This window comes from Malaclemys terrapin, chromosome 14 (assembly GCF_027887155.1).
Source record: "Malaclemys terrapin pileata isolate rMalTer1 chromosome 14, rMalTer1.hap1, whole genome shotgun sequence".
Classification (NCBI taxonomy): Eukaryota; Metazoa; Chordata; order Testudines; family Emydidae; genus Malaclemys; species Malaclemys terrapin.
The window spans coordinates 24,974,608-24,994,612 of record NC_071518.1 but is presented as its reverse complement, the minus strand read 5'-3'; the positions used below and the strand labels follow the sequence as shown (position 1 = coordinate 24,994,612).

General features: G+C 37.3%; 1 protein-coding gene across 3 annotated transcripts in view; it reads left to right on the top strand.

Moving 5' to 3' along the window:
• Positions 1-20,005, top strand: part of ITFG1 (integrin alpha FG-GAP repeat containing 1) — a 219,656-nt gene that overhangs the window by 109,331 nt on the left and 90,320 nt on the right. For all 3 annotated transcript variants that reach the window (XM_054048876.1, XM_054048877.1, XM_054048878.1), the window contains one exon: positions 18,248-18,398. In XM_054048876.1, the coding sequence (XP_053904851.1) occupies positions 18,248-18,398 (151 nt within the window). The remainder of the gene's footprint in view (positions 1-18,247; positions 18,399-20,005) is intronic.

The window sequence follows — 20,005 nt, the reverse complement described above, 5'->3', positions numbered from 1 at the left end:
ATTATAAGCAAGACCCAAGAAGTAATTCTTCCATTCTACTCTTCTAAAGGAGGAATAATCAAAACTTGGTTTATGTGTATGATATAATGTGTTTGCTCTCTGACGTATAACAAATACTGAAGACAACAGAAGCATTTTTTAAAACGTTCTGCTAATTTTAATACATATGTTCAGAATGTAGGAAGTTCAAAATTGCTTTTGTATCTTTAGAAGCGTGCCTTTCACTACTCTAATTGTTAGCTGATCATTTGTGATTTAGTTATCAATCTGAGATAACCCATATTGTGTAGAATCAAATCTTTAGGGGATGTCAATTTTTCTTTCTAGTATACTCACTTTGTAAGATTCTAAATTATCATATGTGATACTAGGAGTAATAGATCAACACTAATCAGCTCTAATTATCTGAATTAATTTCTGCAGAACCCTGACTTTTAAACTGCTAGGCCTGCTAGATTAAAAAGTGTGTTGCATTGTTTTCCCATACTATTAGAAGAAATATGATCTCATAATTAAAAAGTCCAAGACTGAGAGTCAAGAGATCTGTTCCTGTCTCTGTCATATTTTCATGAGATAATTATTATTCCAGTTGTAGCCATTATTTTAAAATACAGTATTGAAAAAGAAAATAGGGAGATGAAAATCTGTGGACATGTTTTGAATAAATGCTGCCCTTAGTATTTTTAGTTCCAACAGTTTGGGTTTTCAGATGCAGATGGATAGAACAATTGATGTTATGGAAATAGCTGTCATTGTTTTCAGTGGAGCTGATGTGTATTTACTCTGTGGTTGTCATAAAGTACTATGTAGCATTTTATGATGACTTACTAAATAATTTTTCAAACAAGTTATGATTGTAAAGATACTATTGTAAATGTTTGGGGGGAAATGGAATAGCCATGAGCTGAGAATTTTCTTAAATTTCACTGTCCCAAAGACAGTCTGGACCTCAAATTGGGTTGGTCTGTTTTTTTTATTAATGTAGGATGTTTGTGTGGGTGAGCTGTTACTTCCCCAAGGACAAACTGTTGATCTTATTTGTACTCAAACATACTGGTTGCATTCAGTAAATGGTGTCTTCAGCCAGTGGCCAAAAATGAAAACTTGACTTCCCACCTTATGAATAACAGTTGTGGCTCATAATTACTTTAGAGGCAATACATACGTAATTAACTATACTCATTTTTTCCAAAATGGCATAAATATATCACCAGTGCTAGTGGGGGAATTTAGCAAAGGAACTGGCTAAGTGACCAACCCACTTTCTTTTGCTATTCGGTAATGTTTACAAAGAAATTGAGGCAGAGTGCCAGTTTTCATTTGCATTTCCAGTTGGATACAATACTTGGCTGGTGCATCCAAGATTTAGAAGTGCAAAGCAATAAGAGCAACAGTTGGCATTGTCTATATTCATGAATTTAATTTTACTTGTCCAGGCTGGAGTTTTGACCATTCCAGGTTGCTGGAGAATAGGGTTTTCTTAATGCAAATAGGATTGGTGAAAATGTTTGCTTGCCCTAGAAGCATCTTAAACCAGGATAACTTCCATGGCAAACAGTGACTGGGATGACAGAATTATATAGACTGGCAAATTTGATCAATTATGGATATACTGTGGATAAGACACAAGGCTGGAAGTTAAGAAAGCTGGGTTCTGTTGCCAAATCTGCCACACACTCTTTCTATGAATTGGGTTCTCAATTTCCCCATTTGTCAGATGTATATGTATTACCTGCCTCATAGGCTCAGATATGTGAGGCAAGTCAGTTTTACATAGTCTGATTGTCAGGGTAAAGTTTTTTAAAGCTTTCTGATATCCTTATATGATAGGCACTGTACTGTAGAAGTACACACCTTGCTGGTTGCCTAACCACAGTATCAAGCACAGCAAGCTACATAAGAAATATACCTCAGTAGAGCTCTTCTTTTGTCCTCTTTAAAGTGCATGCAAGAATGTGTGTGCATACGTGGACCCACACAGTCTTCTACATAGTCTAGTTTTTGGAAAAGAAGATGCTTTTGATGTTGCTTGATGTATTTATCTTTTACATCCATCCTGTTTTTATGATCAACTGGTTGTTTCAAGAAATAAAAATTTGAAAACACTGATTTGCTGCAGACAAAATCAAAGTTGATTTTCATATATCAGGTTAAAATTCCTACATACTGCATCTTTGATCAACTGAATCTTTGTAGGAGGAATGCATAAAATGTTTTTTTTTTTAAGGGTGTTATGTTGGGTGCAGTAACTAGTTCTGTAAATGCTGTAGTTCTGCAAATAAAAGAACACCTATAATACATACAAATGGACTCTTTCTTGTTAATGTCCAGTGTGTCTCTTTACCCTATTATTTTAGTGCTGCGGTGTATATATAAACTATTAGTGTCTGTCAGCTCACAGTAAAATAATATACATAGTGTTATTTGATAATGCCTTTCATCCATTTGTAGTGGAAGATTGTTTTACTGTAGTTTCTACAGAACCCGTCTAAGATCATAGTTCTGTTGTTCCAGGTACTATACGCAATGATAATAAAACAGCTCCATTCCCTGAGAGTTTCTAATCTATACAGTAGGTTTGTCTCACTTTCTCAATTTACCCTGTATCAATATGACCTGCCAGTTTGTCCCACTGCTTTGTTTTTAAGTTTCCTCTTCTAGCAGGATATTGCAAGTCTTTTGCTATGTGAAATCATGATCTGATGAAGCTACGTTAGAAGTACTGGTTCTGACCTTTTAAAATTGTTTAATATTTTTTCTATTTGTAGTTTAGAAGTCTAAGTATTAGATTTGAAATACTTCCACTTCCTGGTCCTGATTCAGCAAAGTCTATCTTTATTAACCAAATAACTTAAGCATGTGCCAAACTTTAAGAATGTTCTTAAGTGCTTGGCTAAATCAGGGCTTCTGGAACCACTGTCTGAAAGAATCAATTGAGCCCTTTTATCTATCTGATGTAAATACTTTAAATTCTGTATAGTGCACGTATGTGGTTGGTTCTTCTTAAAAGGCTGGGTGCTGTCAGGTTTTACATGAATATTATAGACACCACCGAACTATTTCCAACACTATCAGTTAGCTTTGGTAACCTCTCATCCTATCTCTGTTCTCTGAAGTTATCTATGTTTTTGTTTGCAGCCTGGTATTGTTAGAGGTGGCCGCATTTCAGTGGTGTTCTATAAAGCATTTAGGCCAGAAAGATACTATATAAATATAAAATACTTTTTTATGTATCCACGCAAACAAAGTATATTCCGTTTGATATGAAAAGTGGTAAATCAAAGAGTTCAATAGATTTGTTGGATTATAGTTTGCTTTTCAAGAAGTGAGTAAACACTGATACTGACAAGGAAAAAGTTCTGTAAATATCTTGGGTAAAATCCTGGCCTCATTAAAGTCAATGGCAAAAATCCCATTGACCTATGTGGGATCAAGAGTTCACCCTTGATGTTAAAGGAGATGCAGGAGTATATTAAGTTGTGTGTATGTCCCTTTAACATTAATTTGAGTTAACATGTAAATCAGAAGGATGGGGGGGGTAGCTCAGTGGTTTGATCATTGGCCTTCTAAACCCAGGGTGTGAGTTCAATCCTTAAGGGGGCCGTTTAGGGATCTGGGGCAAAAATCTGTCTGGGGCTTGGTCCTACTTTGAGCAGGGGGTTGGACTAGATGACCTCATGAGGTCCCTTCCAACCCTGATATGCTATGATTCTATAATATATTGTGTAGATTTTTTCCCAGGAATATTTTGATAGGAAAAGTCTCAGTGAAATTTCCAACTACTATGATGGGTTTAATAGTGCTTTTTTTAATTATTATTATTTAATGTATAAATTGTGGGGCATTTCTGTTGCTAAAGAAAGGTGTTAGGCTTTGATTAGTGGGTTTCCTTCTTGGACACATTGATCCTGAATGTGTTGATCTATGCTCTTTGGCTCTATACTCTGAGTTCTTAATGTGTAAGATGGCCCTGGCCGTCTGACCGCTATGATAGCGGGGAGTATGCCCTGGTAGGTCCAACCATGCTACAAAGGTGTCAGACTATATTCAATCCAGGGAGGGGGATTGCTGTCTCAGAAAGAGCGCATCTCCTTCTCCTTAGAGGTTGAAGGCTAGGTAAGCTTGAGGAGGTACTCATGCCTGTCCACCTAGCCAGTGGGATGGCTGGAAGTTAACAGCTAAAACAACACGAGTAAATGGGTCTTAGTTCCCTGCGCATCATCGAACTGTTCTACGGTGGCGGAGAGGAAAATGAGCGACGAAAGGCTGCTAAAAATGTCAAGTGCTGGGCCAACATGGAAAAGAACAGCCCTCACTGTGTGTACTTACAATTGTAGGTCGCTGGCTAGGGAGGAAACGTTAAACCATCTGATGGAGGAGAAGAAAAGGAGAAGATGCGAAACCCGACAAAAGAAGGAGTTGGAAGACAACTGAAAGGATGGCAGCGCTGTGAGGCTCGGAAAGAGAGATGGTGCTAGAAATGTTGGAGGAGTCCAATTTATCGTCGGTAAGAATTGGTCTTTGAAAGTCATATTATGCCAGCTAGTATCATCACATATTTGTGTGTTGCATCTTCAGATGGAGTCAAAAGCTACCCTCAAGGTCATCCAGGCCTACACTCCCACAAGTGCAAGTGAGGACGAAGAAGTGGAAGAATTCTACCAAGAGCTCGAAAGAGCCCTCGTGCAAAAGTCCACTTACACTGTCACGATGGGAGATTTTAATGCCAAGGTCTGGTGAGAGAAAGCTGGTGTAAAGTTCATAGGGAGATATGGCAGCGATGAAAGGAATGAAAGAGGAGAGAGACTGGTAGCGATGGCAGAAACGAAAGAACTGTACGTGGCAAACACCTGGTACAAAAAGAAGACCGCAAGAAGGTGGACGTGGATCGCGCCAAACATGAAGAGCAAGAATTAAATCAACTATATTTTAGTCAATAAATGGTGTATCGTTCAAGGCGTCTCTGTGGTGCAGCCTTTCAACACTGGCAGTGACCATCGCCTGCTTAGAGCGAAGTTGATTTTCGACGAAGCGGTGGAAAAAGAAGGCGTTACAGCTGGCAAATAGGAAATAGCATCCGAAGACATTCGATGAAGCAAAGCTGAAGAAAACGATTTCTGGGTTTGACTGGAGCCAGATGGAAAAGTGTGATGAAGACTATAGCATCTTTGCTGACAAGCTGAGACATTGCATAAAAGCAGCTGAAATTGAAAAGCTGAGGAAGGCGAAGGGAAGAATCTTGAATAAAATGAAAAGCTTGTTGGAGAAGTGGAGAAATATGAAAAGGAGCTCGGATAACAACCGAGCATTCTGTGCAAGCTTATACAGCAAAAACTGAAGGATGACTTTGAGAACTTCCGGAAAGAAAAGCTCCTCAAAACAGCTGAATTATGCAAGAGCCTCAAGACATGCAAGCGGGAATTGACGCAGTATAGATTGAGCGTAACAGCATTGAAGAACAAGGACGGAGAGACAGTAATTGATAGAGCAGGGATGGAGGAGGTCTGCAAGGACTTCTATACAGAACTGTTTAAATCAAGAATCAACGTCCCTCTCCCAACGCTCCAAGAGTCAGAAGAAAGTGTCCCCCCAGCAATCGTAAGTGAAGTCTGAAGCACACTATACCAGATGAAGAAGGGAAAAGCTCCAGGCAAAGGTGGAATAATGTCAGAAATTATTTCTGCAGGGGGCAAAAAACTTTGGAAGGCCCTCGCTTTAAGATTCAGTTGATATCTTGAAGAAGGAAAAATACCATCGAGCTGGAAGGAGTCGAACACCATCTTGTTGAACAAGAAGGGTGATTGAGAAAATCTTAAGAACTACCGCCCTATATGCCTGCTCTCTCACATCTACAAGCTCTTTACAAAAGTGATAATGAACCGACTCTCGCAGAGTCTGGATGAACAACAGCCGAGAGAGTAGGCAGGGTTTCGAAGAAACTTTAGCACAATCAACCATATATTTACCCTTAGCCAGCTCCTAGAAAGAGAGAGGGAATACAAACTCCCACTGTGCATTGCTTTAGTCGACTATGAAAAGGCCTTCGATAGCATCGAGTTTAACGCAATATTAAAGGCTCTCACAGAGCAGGGTATTAACACACAGTACATCAGTTTGTTGAAGGAAGCGAATACGGGATGTACAACAGACATTACTCTCCTCGAAACTCCCCTCCGCATCCCAATCGAGAAAGGCATAAACCAAGGAGATACGATTTCACTGAAACTATTCACGGCCTGCCTCGAAATGGTTATAAACAAGATCAATTGGAGGAGTGGTGTCAACATAAATGGAGAACGATTATCTCATCTCAGATTCGTGGACAACATCGTACTAATTGCCAAAAGCACCAACTGCAGAGCATGCTACAAAGACTCGACAAGAAAAGCAGTCAGGTCAGCCTGAAGATGAACCGCTGCAAAACGAAATACATGCAATCAGACTTCTTACGAAAAGGCCAAATAATAGTAACAGGAGAAGAAATCGACCAAGTGGAACAGTACATATATTTGGGCCAAGATGTTAATATGTGCCAAGACCTAAATGGAGAACTCTCGCGGGCAGGATGGTGTGCGTTTAATTCCATCAAGGACGTCCTCAAAGGAAAAATCTACAAGACCACACGTACAAATATCTTCAATTCAACAGTACTGCCATCCATGCTGAATGGCAGTGAAATGTGGGCACTGACGAAGAGAGAAGAGCAGCGGCTGTTGGTAGTTGAAAGGGCAATGGAATGAGCTGTGTTGGGAATTTCCCTTCTGGATCGCATACTAAATGATATGATCAGAGAATGCAGTGGTGTGAAAGATATTGTCATGGAAAGCAGATCTAACAAGATGCGATGGGCGGGCCACACAGCATGACTCAAGGACAATAGGTGGACTGCAATCATTGCTGAGTGGTACCCACGAGAACAGAAAAGACCACCAGGTCGGCCTCCAAGAAGATGGGACATTGTTAAACGTTTCGGACAAACGTGAGAAGAAAGGCAAGAGTGCCAGAAGAATGGCGGACGTGTTGTGATCGGCTCAGTCTTAACGACAGCTGAAGACCAATCAATCCAGGTGATAAGTATCATTATTCTTTCAAATATAGTGTGTGCTTTTTGATGCTGTAATTGCCGTATCAGAACAGCTCTTAAGAAAACAAATGAAGGACAAGGTCATGAAACAGCATAATCAAAAAAGACCCTGAAATAAAGGAAAACATTAACTGCAGGAACCAAGAGAAACTACTAATATAATTCTTATTTGTATGAGGTATTATGGTTGTGCTAAGACAGTTTTAGTCCTTTTATCAATTCATACCATATTTTCAGTGCTAACTGAAAATTTTAAGAAAGTACGGTAAGTTACTTTTCAGGGAAACAAATTGTTCTGACTTTTAAGACATAATTGTACACAGCTGCTTAATTAAAGATAATTTCAGAGTTGTCAACCTATTTAAAATGCAGGAAGTGAAGAAAAAAGATTCAGGAAGGCAATAATAGCTAGAATGCAGATGTGGTCTATGCTTCAAACAAAAATCAATTTAAAAACAGGATGAAATAACCAAACCAGTAATTATTCTTTGAGTATTGTCTGTAAGCTCTAACTTCTATATTTGCCTACTCACGCCACATCTTTACCAAAACTCTCTTGAAAGCTTTGATTATTTGAGCTGCACACATGCTCTCTCATGATACCAAATGTTCAAACAGTAAGTATTCTAAGAAGCCATGGGCCTACCACTCAGTTCCCACAATTGTCTGTATTTTTCTTGTATAAACTATTTTATTGTTTTGCCATAGTTAGATTAGTTAGATGGACCTTTTGTGCCCCTCACAACCAAAAATATTGATAGTGAACCTTTAAAATCTGGTTACAAGGATTGGAAGACAGTACTTGGGAATATATAAACTTTCGAGTGAATATCCCTGTGTGTGATAATTGGTGAACTGATTGTTTTGTATTTACTTAGAAGTTGGATAACTCATTGCCAGGTCAGATAAACAAGTTTAATTAAAATAAGGTTTAATCGTTTTTTAAAAGGTCAGCTTTCTAAAGCATTGTGACATACAAAATATTATGGTGAGAAATGTTCAAAGATGGAAGAAAAAGGTTATAAAGAGGTCTCTGATGATAACGTCCTAAAATGTCCCATCACTTTTATAGATGTCTAAATATTTCACTGCCAAGCCTCCAATTAACATTTTTTCCTTTTTTGACCATTACTTTGGTGCACATGGCAATTAGTACAAAGGATAGTTGTTGTGTATACAACGATTCACTTTAAGTCCAAAGCTAGGGAATAACAGCGAATGGTTTTTGTGCCTCTTTTAATTTGTTCTTTAATTGATCAGTTTATATATCTGAATATAATCAAAATCTAACTTTAGCAAGAGAGAGAAAAAACATCTCAGTGGGGCTTTATCATTTACTAGTCTGTTGTCCAGAGGACAGCAAAATTTAGTGAGCAAATATGGTGTTAGACTGGAATGCTTATAAAAACAAGCTATTTAAACAAGTTAATTTAACAAATAATTCATTACAGCCAATTGTGGTTGCGAGTCTTTTACATCATATAGACTGAATATCAAATGTGAGGATCAAACAAATAATGTAGTAAGGTTAACAATTATTATACTTACTGAGATTAAATCTCATCTTCATTGTTGTTTCCAAATAGTCCAAACCGTTTTTTGTTTTTGTTTTTTGTTCTTTTGTTTTCCTCAGCCATACTTTTGAGACCACTTTTCTTGGTATGGGTGATTCTGAGCTTGTCAGCAAAACACCATTGAAGTCTCTGCTCCCTTATCCATGGAGGATACTTTTAATATTATTATTTTGTTCTTCCTAACTTAGAGAGCCAGACTGGGAGAAAAACAAAAGTTTATTTCATTCAAGACAGTGGCTGTAATTCTGTAGGTGAGCTCAGCATTTTGTCACAGGCCCAGATAGCCAGGATTTTTTCAAATTGTGACTCAAACTCTGACTCTGAACTGTTTCCATTGCTATTGTTTTTCTCTTTGCAAGAAGCCAATATACACCTGCTACCCTGTCTGAAAAAGGGGATCCCCTGTTTAGAAACTAACATTTTTGTTATATGTTATTACATGGAAAGTTTCTTGCCTTTATGGAACATCTAGCACCCAAACATTTCCACATGAAATTTAGATTTCCTCATGCTTGTCCAATGTCAGCTATATGTTTAACTGGTATTAGAGCATTATCAACACAGCAACCTTTCATTCCACAAGTTTCACTATTGCTTCCAAATTTTTATTCAGCTTCACACAGATTTCAGATGCATGGTTAGTTTCTATATTTAAGGACATTAGATTAGATGGCAGTGTATCCAGTAGACAGTAGTAAGCATTAATCCTAGAATTGGGCCATCATCTATGAATTATGGTAGCTGAGGTAATAGACTTAAGTTGCTTGTAAAGATGGCAGGGCCTTTGTAGGTGATGCTCATGATTTCAATAAACCAATTTGGCTTTTGCAGACTTCGTATCTCTTGAAGTATATGATACACTCCTTCTGATGTTTTGTATCAGCCTGCAAGGATCCTTTGTTTTCCCAACATACAGGGAAAAGGGTAGCATTGTACGTTTTTTGGTGATCATCAATAATGCTGCTAAGCCTTACCAGTGTTGGAGTCATAGACTTCTCTTTCTTCTTTAGCCTGTTTTATTGTCCTTTGCTTACTGCTTCTTTATAGTGACTAGATTTTTGAACTGAGAAACCAAGATTGGTGCCCAGTGGCTTTCTGGGCTCAGAGAAAGTTTTATTTGATGGTGATAGTATGCACAACTGTTTGGGGGGAGGGGAGAAAGAAAAGGGCCCTCCCTTTCCTGTCACATTACTCTACTATGCAATGCCTTCCTCCTTCCCTCTTCCTTTATCAACCTTTCTCCACATTTCTCCTCTCAGCAAGGTGCTCTGCCACAATATGTTGTTCACATCTGCTGCAGAGATGGGGAAGAAATTAGACCACTTGTACAGATCTGGACAGTAGACACTTGTATGTGGTGGTGGTTTGGATGCATTGCCTTTAATGTCACAATTTCAATCATTGCTTAGAGGCTAAGTTTTCAACTTCATGGAAGTGCGATTTTACATGCCAGGGTGGGCTGGCTCAAGCCTATCCCCTCCACATATCAGGAGGTTGGGGTTGGGCAACATAGGGGCTAGCCTTGTGACAACGTGGTCTCTGAAGTACACCTCTACCCCGATATAACGCAACCCGATATAACACGAATTCGGATATAACGCGGTAAAGCAGTGCTTTGGGGGGGGGGGGCTGCGCACTCCGGTGGATCAAAGCAAGTTCAATATAACGTGGTTTCACCTATAACGTAGTAAGATTTTTTTGGCTCCCGAGGACAGCGTTGTATCGGGATAGAGGTGTACATATAAGTAAATAAATTGATGGAAATATTCTATCTCCTAGAACTGGAAGGGACCTTGAAAGGTCATCGAGTCCAGCCCCCTGCATTCACTAGCAGGACCAAGTATTGATTTTGCCCCAGATCCCTAAGTGGCCTCCTTAAGGATTGAACTCACAAGCCTGGGTTTAGCAGGCCAATGCTCAAACCACTGAGCTCTCCTCTATCAGCTATTTAGCTGGTGTACTCTCAATTTCATCTGCTTAGTGGACTGGTAGAGTCTTCATGGGATGATTCTGCAGAGACTTATGAAATCAGGGAAGTCAGTTTTCAGGGACACATAGTAACCCTGTATTTGTAAAATCTTTGCTTCTTAATTTTCTTATTCTTGTGCTTTCCCATCCCTTTTTTCTTTTTCCAAGTTCTACTGTACTCTTGGGTAAAGGTGTGTGCACACTCACTGTCTCCCACCTTTCTTTTCTTAATTTTTCTTTTACATAAAACTTTTGAAGAAAAGTTGATGAAAAATCAATTCTAAGTTTATTTTCAATATATGTTTAAGATGACTCTTGTGTTTTGTAAAATAATTCAAACACAGTGTAACCGTGTTCCTTGAATGTAAAATTGGTTTGGACATTCAACGTTTTTTCCCTCAGACAATGATGATAGATATTTTAGATTTCCCTTTGAAATTCTTAGGATGCTTCCTGAGCTTTGCAATAGCTATAGAATATACAATATCTGTATGCTTTGGATGCTTTAAAAATATTTCAGAATAAAAGAATGGAAGTAACTTACATTTCATTGCATGAATTACTGGTGGAACACATTAATTTTAATTCCCATTTGTCTCCTATAGATTATTTTTACATCCAGCATCACAAATATCAGATATTAATATTGGTTTTATCATACAAAAGTTATTTGCAGGCTTGAATCCATCAAAGCTGTGTGGCGCACAGACTGACCTAGGGAACTAAAATTGCAGATGGAGGTGCTGACATGCTGTGAGGAAAGATCAGAGGAACTCAGAGAGCTGGGGAGTTCTGTCAGACTTCTCAGGAAAAAATGAGAGGCTAGAAGAGCAAAGAGATTTAGCGGGGACAGCAGAGATGTGAAATTAAGAGCTGAAAAATACAATACTAGAAAAAATGCAGCATATTTAACTATGCATAAGAATCGCAGAAGCAGCTTCCTAATATTTTCCAATAGAATAAGCCTTGATAAAATGATTTTTTTTTTTTGTAGGCCCAGTATCACTGTCGCATTTTACTTTTAGCTGTGTTATTAATTCATTGTTTTAGACAGATTTAAACAAATGCAACATTGGCTCAAAGGACCCATGGAATTCACATAGACCATAATAATTAAATTTTAAAACTCTACGTGAAATAAAACAAAAATGGAAACCTCAGCTAGTTTCTAAAGAACCGTCTATTTGGATCAAGCTATTTAATTATTTTTCCTACAACTTTAATACTACTACTACACATCTAATTTCAGTGATTGATTACTATGATTAAGTGATAAGAGCTTTTTTCTAAACCTTTGACTTGAGTCTGTGATAGAGTCCAGGAAGCTTAGTTTTTAATTGCTATGATATTGTAACTTAGTGGAATTAAAGGGGGCATGCAGCATTTTATTCATCTGAAACCATGCTGATCTATAACAATGGCTTTCTGACATGGAAGAATAAAGATAAAACTGATTATATGCATTTAGCATCCTTCTGAAAAATTGATTCAAAGTGGGTTTTTGCAGTTCTCTACAAAACATTGGAGTAGAGATAATATGTTTTGAGATGATCAGGGATGGCTTTGGTTCACTCTTCTTACGAGTAAATAAGAAGAAAAATCATGGATAGCCTCAAGTGTTTTCATATCCGAAATAAGACCATGCTGTTTCATCTCCTGCCACATCCTATTGATTTTGAATAATGGCCTTGTAACATTGACAGCATGAATATATTTAAATAAATAATTTCATTTTTTTTGCTCCCAAATGTGCCTTTGAACCCCAAAAGTCCTTATACTTGAAGAGGTTTAATGCAGAGTGGGCTTCTATATGTTTTTCTGCCTATGAAGGATGATTTACTTAAATACTTGAATCAGAATCTGAAGATTAGAATTCCAATCTACATGCATTTGTATTGCCTATATATAAATCTATAGGCAATACAAATGCATGTATCTTCTCTCTTTTGAATAGGATTGTATTTAAAATCTTGGAATTTCTGGTATTCAAATTATAATAAATAGGTAAAAGGATTTAAATCCAGTTACTATACAACAGTTAATCTCTTCAGTGTTGTTCTAATGTATTCATTTCTTTATACTCTGTCTTTAGAGACTCTAATAATATTCAAAACTTTTTTTTTTAAGTACTGCATATGCATCTCTACATTATTTGCTACATTCAGCCTCCTAATTAGGAGTTTTCTCTAAGCTATATTAAATTTAATGGTAACCAGTTACTTTCAACACAACTTTTCATGTAACATCCCAAAAAGCATGGAAAATGGGTATTAAACTATAAACATAAAACCTAACAAATTATTTTCCAAGGATACTTTTTTTTTGTTCAAATGTAGTAACCTAGGCATTTTTACTTGCCAATAGTATATCGTCATGTTATTGTACATATATATCATGAATAGCAGTTTAAGAACAGTGAACAATATAGTTCACAACTAGGAAATTGAACACAATGACTACCCATATTTTAAGTAAACAACCATTAAGTAGATAAAAATACAAAAGAGAGCATATTTTTAAGCAACTTCTCTTCATGGTATTCTCTTGGTGGAACAAAATAATACATTGGCAACACCCTGTATGATCCTTTGCAGCAGCATTACTTGAAAACATATTTCATCAAATGTTTCTTAGTAGCTCATTATTGGCTACAGGCTGTCATCTGTAGGGTAAAACAAGGGATATCCCTTAATATACAGGCCAGACGGGCAACCTAGAACTGAGTAAATCTAAAAGATAGAGGCCACTCTATATGATCATGAATGTTTGGAGCTAGGTATTAGTCATTCAGATATCCTTTAGGTAACAGGCAGTCATTGTAAAGTTCATAGAATGACACAAGGTCAGGTGCGCATGAGAAACTGAGCAGTGGATATTTACTACTATTTCCCAAAAAGTATGTTAAAATAACCTTAAGGTGGACGCAAACAAAACCATGAAAGAAAGGTATTCTGATTTAAGCCAGGCCTCTTATAACTTGGCCCTGGTAAGTCTAGCTTTGCAGCAATATACAGTCTTTTATTGGAAGGTCACACTACACTAAACATTACATTCCCTTGAGTATACTTCATAAATTGTTTGGAATAATGTTATGCAGGTGGCAAATAAATTAGTTATACCAATCTGCATACTCAGCACTGGCTGGAGAACTAAATATTTTGTTAATGTTGTGTGTAGCATGCTAAGGGTGATGTGGCAGTCCTAAATCAAAGTTCCTTTGCTTGGTGGGCTTACATTGCTCTGCTGCATATCAGTACTTCAACTTAATTGCTATATTTTATTTTTTTAACATTAGCATAACTTGCATTGACTTGACATTTTATCATTATATTACTGTCTGCTCATTTTCTACTCCCATTTCCCCCCCCCCCTTTTTTGTTTTGTTCTTGAATTGTACACTCTCAGGGATATCATTTTGCCATTTAAGGACTCTCTTCCTTTGTCAGACTCGAGGTTTGTTTTGAGATAGTAAAGCCACCAAGTGTCATTAAAATAATAGGAAATTGGCCTTGTCACAAACTTGCTATAAGCGTTTACATATGTTTAGATGGCCATAATAGACAGTGTTGTTCTTAATACATTTTTTTACCCCTTACTAAATAATTGGGTGGAGAATTCTAATCACGGTTGAGGTTTTTTCACAATTGTTCGTATTTTGTTAGTTATAATACTACTTTCATTATTACTACTTTGGGGTTTTGTTATTGTTGGCTTTTTGCATATTAAGAATCAAGGCGACTGTGTTTATCCTTAAATTTTGTGTACTAGTTTATTTATTTATTTTTAATCAGGATAAAAAAAAACAACCTCTAAGTATGTACAGACAAAACCTAGATTTGTGCCTGTAAACAACCACTGTTCCTGGTCTCTGCTCATCCATGAGAGAGAGAGACAGCATCTGTGAATTTGTGTTTTTTGTCCTCTGTCTACTGGACATTTTTCTATTTGTGTGCTTCTCAGCTTTCAAAATATATATAAGTTTTTCCTTACATCGTCTGCTTATTTGCAGTGTTGCCTGCCTTCCAGTTTTTCTTGCCTTTCTCAATGCCATTTTATTATTAATATCTTTTCCTAGTGTTTCTTTTTTTGCAATGTAATTTCCATTGTTGCTTGTCCATACTATGAGCTTCTGATATATTCTTTTGGCATGGGACCATATTGCGTGAGTCAACAGAAAGGCATTCAGACAACCAAGGAAGGAAAATGTAAGATACAGTAGTAAATAAGTTTCCTATGGTTTCCATCATATATAGGGTAAATAGTCGGTCTTGAACATATGATGCAATTCAAATCTGAAAAACCATCTATCTTAAAAATTGGTATCTAATCATTTAGATTAAATGATAAAACAAAATATTGTGGTTGGAAACTAAACTGGGAGAGAGCCTCTTAGTAAAATTTCTTGCAAAGTAACAATCATCTATTTACAAATGAATGTATCAAAAGACGATGAAAAAGATAAATTGAAACAATATGTTATGCTCGAGCTGTGTCACCATATCATATATTAGCCTTACCTGACAAGGTACTAATATAATACATAAAGAAATTATAATATGCTACCATTTTTATGATAATGAGCTGTGGTATTAAGTTTAGACAGTATAATGTCAGAAAAATTGCAGAGGTAATAAAATGGTGATGATTCATACTAGATATAAATGCAAAAATATTCTTGACAATATTTTTAAAGAACAAAATTGTTAAAGGAGGCTCATAGTTTTATAAAAGTTTCATTAAAATGTGGAGTGTAGCAATAAACAAAGGATTGAGTCATTTGTTTTGTATAGGAAGTATTAATACAGCAGGGAAGAAGGGGATTCACATAACCAGTAGCGCACCTCAAATTATATCAGATAAGAGAATGTTTTTTTTAAAAAACAACCAAAAACAAACTATTTCTGGATTTCAGCCTCTCCCCCAATCTTAGACATTTTGTTGTGTATTTCTTCCAGTAGATACTTGAGGTGGTTTCAGAGTAGTCCAGGAAGTTGTAGGTCTTAGTCACACCGCTTTGATTTTTCTTTTTTCTTTTTTAACCACCAGATTCTTTGCCGGTGGTGGTGCAAGCAGAGCAGCAATTCAGTACTTCTATCTTATCCATTGCAATTGTAGCATTTAAATCTGTTTTGGGGACTGCAGCTAGCAAAATCTTTCCCCAAAAATCATTCTTCTCTCCTCCAAAAGGGATCAGAGTTTCACTGGCATTCCTCCCCAAAGTGGGCTTCTTTGTACTTGCTCTCTCAACTTTCTTTTGGTGGAGCAGGCTAAATGAGGCAAGCAGAAAGCCAAGAAGTGTGTGTTCATTAAGGAGATGTTTGCAGGGAATCTTTGTGACATGCCTTTTCTTCCCAGGAGGAAGATCTGGGCTCTCTCAGGGTTGTGTTATGCCCTCTTGCAATTATTCTCTTTTCATCCTCCCTAAAGGTGATGCAGCAGTGGCATCCATGGCAAAGGGCATGATACTCCTACCAGGTGAATTGATCCCAAAATACACTGTACACAGAAAGAGGAACTTTGAAGCTTCTTCAGCAGCTTTTAGAGCCCTCATTGGCAAGTGCATTCTTTTCTAGGCCATAATGTCCACTTGTGGCAACCTAAAAAACCTTCTCTCTCACACATTCACACTCATATACACACAGAAGCATGACAAATTTAAGTCCATGAGAGAGAAAATATCCCTAGTTAATGTCCTGTGGTAGTCATCCGTGGATTCCATGATGCTGTCAGTGAGAGCCATAACAATTGAGTGGCCAGGCTCCAATTCTGGCTTGAAATCCTGGAAAATAGTGACTTTTCAAAGAAAATCCTCAATCCACACCCCAAAATATTGACTATGGATGGTAGTCCTTGAGATTGGGGGAACACTCTTAGGTCACTGCAATACACTGTGCTGTTTACTGCTCTGTAAAATGGAGATCCAACTGTGAGGTAAATAGTAAGTAGTAATTAGCTAATGTTCATGAAGTGCATCACAGATTGTCAAGCCCCTTATAGCATCCCAGCTGGCTAGTGTGGCTTTGCTGAGCCCTTAATTCGGGTTCTCCTAAAAAAGTCCACACAGGCCAGATATTCAAAACATTCCTTTCCTGGTGTCCAGTTTATTAAGTCCTGCACAAAGTCTTTCAGAACACATCTTAAACTTATGAAGTCTTCATCCCTGTTTCAGCTTGGCCCAGCCCCTCCTCCCTGAGGGTCTGTCCTCTCTTTAAAAGTTATTTTCTTTCACCCCAGTCCCAAGTTGGGGACAGCTTCTCCTCCCCGGGTGGGGGGGGGGTGTCTGTCTTCCTGCTTTCTTAGCTGCACCTTTTGCCTGGAGTTTGGCTTTCTCCACAAGCCTTTCTTTCCCTTGCTGACTCTGGGCCCTACAGGAACCTTCTTACTCCCTGAAATGTCTGTGAGCATCTGCTAACAACCTGCAGCTGTCTCCCCTTTTATAAAGCCCAGGTGCCTTCTCTTAAGCACCCTATTGGGCAGCAGGTAATTCATCTATGTGCACTGGACCCCACCCACTCTTAGAGGAGCCAGTCACTGTGTGAGAGACATGAATAATGCAATGTAAACACCAGTATTGTCATTTATCAATCTTTGACTAACAGACCTGGCAAATAGTCCTCTCTGTTGGTACAGTTGTCTACCCATTGTCTTTTTCTCTCCACAGTATATCATATCCAAATGTAGCAAATAACCTAATACACTGGCAAACTTGTAAGATCTTGTGAGCATGGAGTGAGCTGTGACCCCACCCCCAATTCACAAACTTGTCTGGATATTGTTTTAACATTTTTTAACTACAAACATCGCCCTTTTAGATTTTGTAGAAAGCTGCTGCTTTCTCCCAAATTTCAGGAGAAAACTTAGTGTAAGCAGGGGGAGGGGGGAACTTTATAAGGCAAAGGTTTATGCATTTTGGTAAGTCTGTAGACTGATGATATTAATGAGTTAGTACCGAGGTTTTGTTCTCCGTGTTGTCTTATCACAATCTCACTGTATCATGTGTCTTTTTGAAGGATAGCAAATGTCTAATTCAGTTTATTTCCATGTCTTGTTTGTTATTGTACCATTGATTTATAGAAGTTATTGTTTTAGAACAGTAATGAAAAATGTATTGATTAGGAAATTAGTGTAACCTTAAATTTGAACAAAAAGTTCCTAAACCTTAAGAGAATCATTTGATTCATAAAGTCATTGATATATTGATACAAGGGTGGAGGCTAATTTTCTTCATTTATGTAGTATTTCAGTTACATTTTTTTATTAAAGGAAATATTTCAAGTTGGGCTGGACATTATCGAACATAACAATATTTTTATTAATTGGCTTGGAAAATATCAACAATACTTTCTACTCCAGGACCAGGCTTCTTCACTCTCCCTTTAATCCTTAAATGACTTTAGTATAAATGACGTCTGCTTCAGGGATAAAGTGAAACAAGTTGTCTTTCAGAGGGGTGGTTAGTAGTGTGTAGATTTAAAGTATCCACCAATTGTTAGCTTCTTTTTATTATAGTCGCTTTTCAAGAGGTATGAAGTTATAAATATTTAAGTAGGAGAGATTACAGATGAAATATGATATACAGCCTTTATATGGGATAAGCTGTTAATGGCTTTTTCTTTTACAGCAATCAGCAGGCATTTTTATTAGAGAATGTCCCATGCAACAATGCAAGCTGCAGGAGCGTACATCGTATGTTTAAAGTCTACTGGGAACTCTCTGATCTAAATCAAATCAAAGATGCTGTGGTGGCAACCTTCTTTGACATTTATGAAGATGTGAGTTCAGCACACTTCACTATATTTCTGCTTTTAATTGTTATCTGCCCATTCCTATTTGAGCTTTCATTCTAAAGTACTACTACTTAGTATTTGACTAGAAAATCTAAAAAGCTAATGAAAGCTAATGAGTTAATTAAAACAAGTCCTTTAAAGTTGAAGGGTAAGCAATAGAATTTATGAAAGAACTGTCCGATTGATACACTAAGTAATACAAATACCTTGTATAGTTTCATGTTTGTTAACTTTTTGGCATAATTTTTTTACATTTATACTAAAAAGGGGGTTCAGTGGCCCTTTGCTATTCTTATCACTAGAGTAAAAAAAAGGCTGCTCATTTTATGACTAATTAACCAAAATACCCAAAGATTTACAACTTTGTTGATTGAAAAATAATTTATTGCTGCATTAAGGGAATTTCCCAATTAATATTAAATCTTAGAGCAAGTAAACTCATTGCAGCATTGTACCCCAACTACAACCACCAGAATTACTCTATCCAACCCCTAGTGACTCTTCTTTTAAACCTTCTGTGTGCATTTCAAGAAGCACTCCAACCCCTTTCCTCCCACTGACTATTACCTTTGAGAAGCTCCAAATCCAGTCACCCAAACCATCATACTAAACTACCCCTTACATAAAACATACAGTGATACAAAACACATGATCCCCATCTCAATGCCAGGCCTTCCCTAAATTCTACTTCCTTGTCAGACTTCTAAACCTTCGGTTATCTCCATGCCCTGATTATCTCTGAGTCCCAAAACTAACCCCAGGCTATCTTTTGGTATATTCTCCATCTGGCCCCTAAATAACTGCCCATTCCATTTTTCCTAGACCACAGACCTTCTTGGAAGTAAGATAGGATTCCAAGGGCTATAGGTGATGGTCAATTTTTGCTGTCCTCTGAGTTTGGGAAAATACTTTAATTTTACCTAATAATTTAGATTGAAATAAGTACTTTAAAATATCATTGAGTGTAAAGCTGATAACTACTTAGCACAGCCATGTTTTATGTTAAGAATTAATAAGTGATATAATTCCCATTAAACATAATGAAGGATTCAATGGCATTGCACAGTATATGGCACTTTGTACATAATGTTGTCTGCTGACTAAAGCAGTGCAAAATTAGATAAGAAAATCCAAAACCTAACACAAATTTAGGTCAAACCTGAAACTTTAGCTCAGTTTGCAAACTTAGCTAGTATTGACCTGTGCCCAATTTCAGGTAATTAGGAGGCATATTTGATTTTGATTGCAAAGCAATGAAAATCCAGCTGTTTCACATACAAATTTTGGTATTAAACTCCTAATGTTCAGTGTCACTTGTAATAAAAGATCTGATTTTTAAAAAGGTGTGTTCCCAATTACTTGGGGAATGGCCTGTTAGGTGCGTAACTGGCCATATGTGCATGGAGTACATGATTTGCATATGCAGTCAAGGTACACGTTTTTGCGCTTTGTGAGAACTCGTTTTTGAAAATCTAGGTTTCTGATATAAACTTCACAATCTGCCCTAAACAAGGTAATTTGTAATTTACCCTTATTTGGTGGATAGAGTAGTAAGAGGGAGTAAAACCCTTGCCCCTGTGTGGCTCTATTAG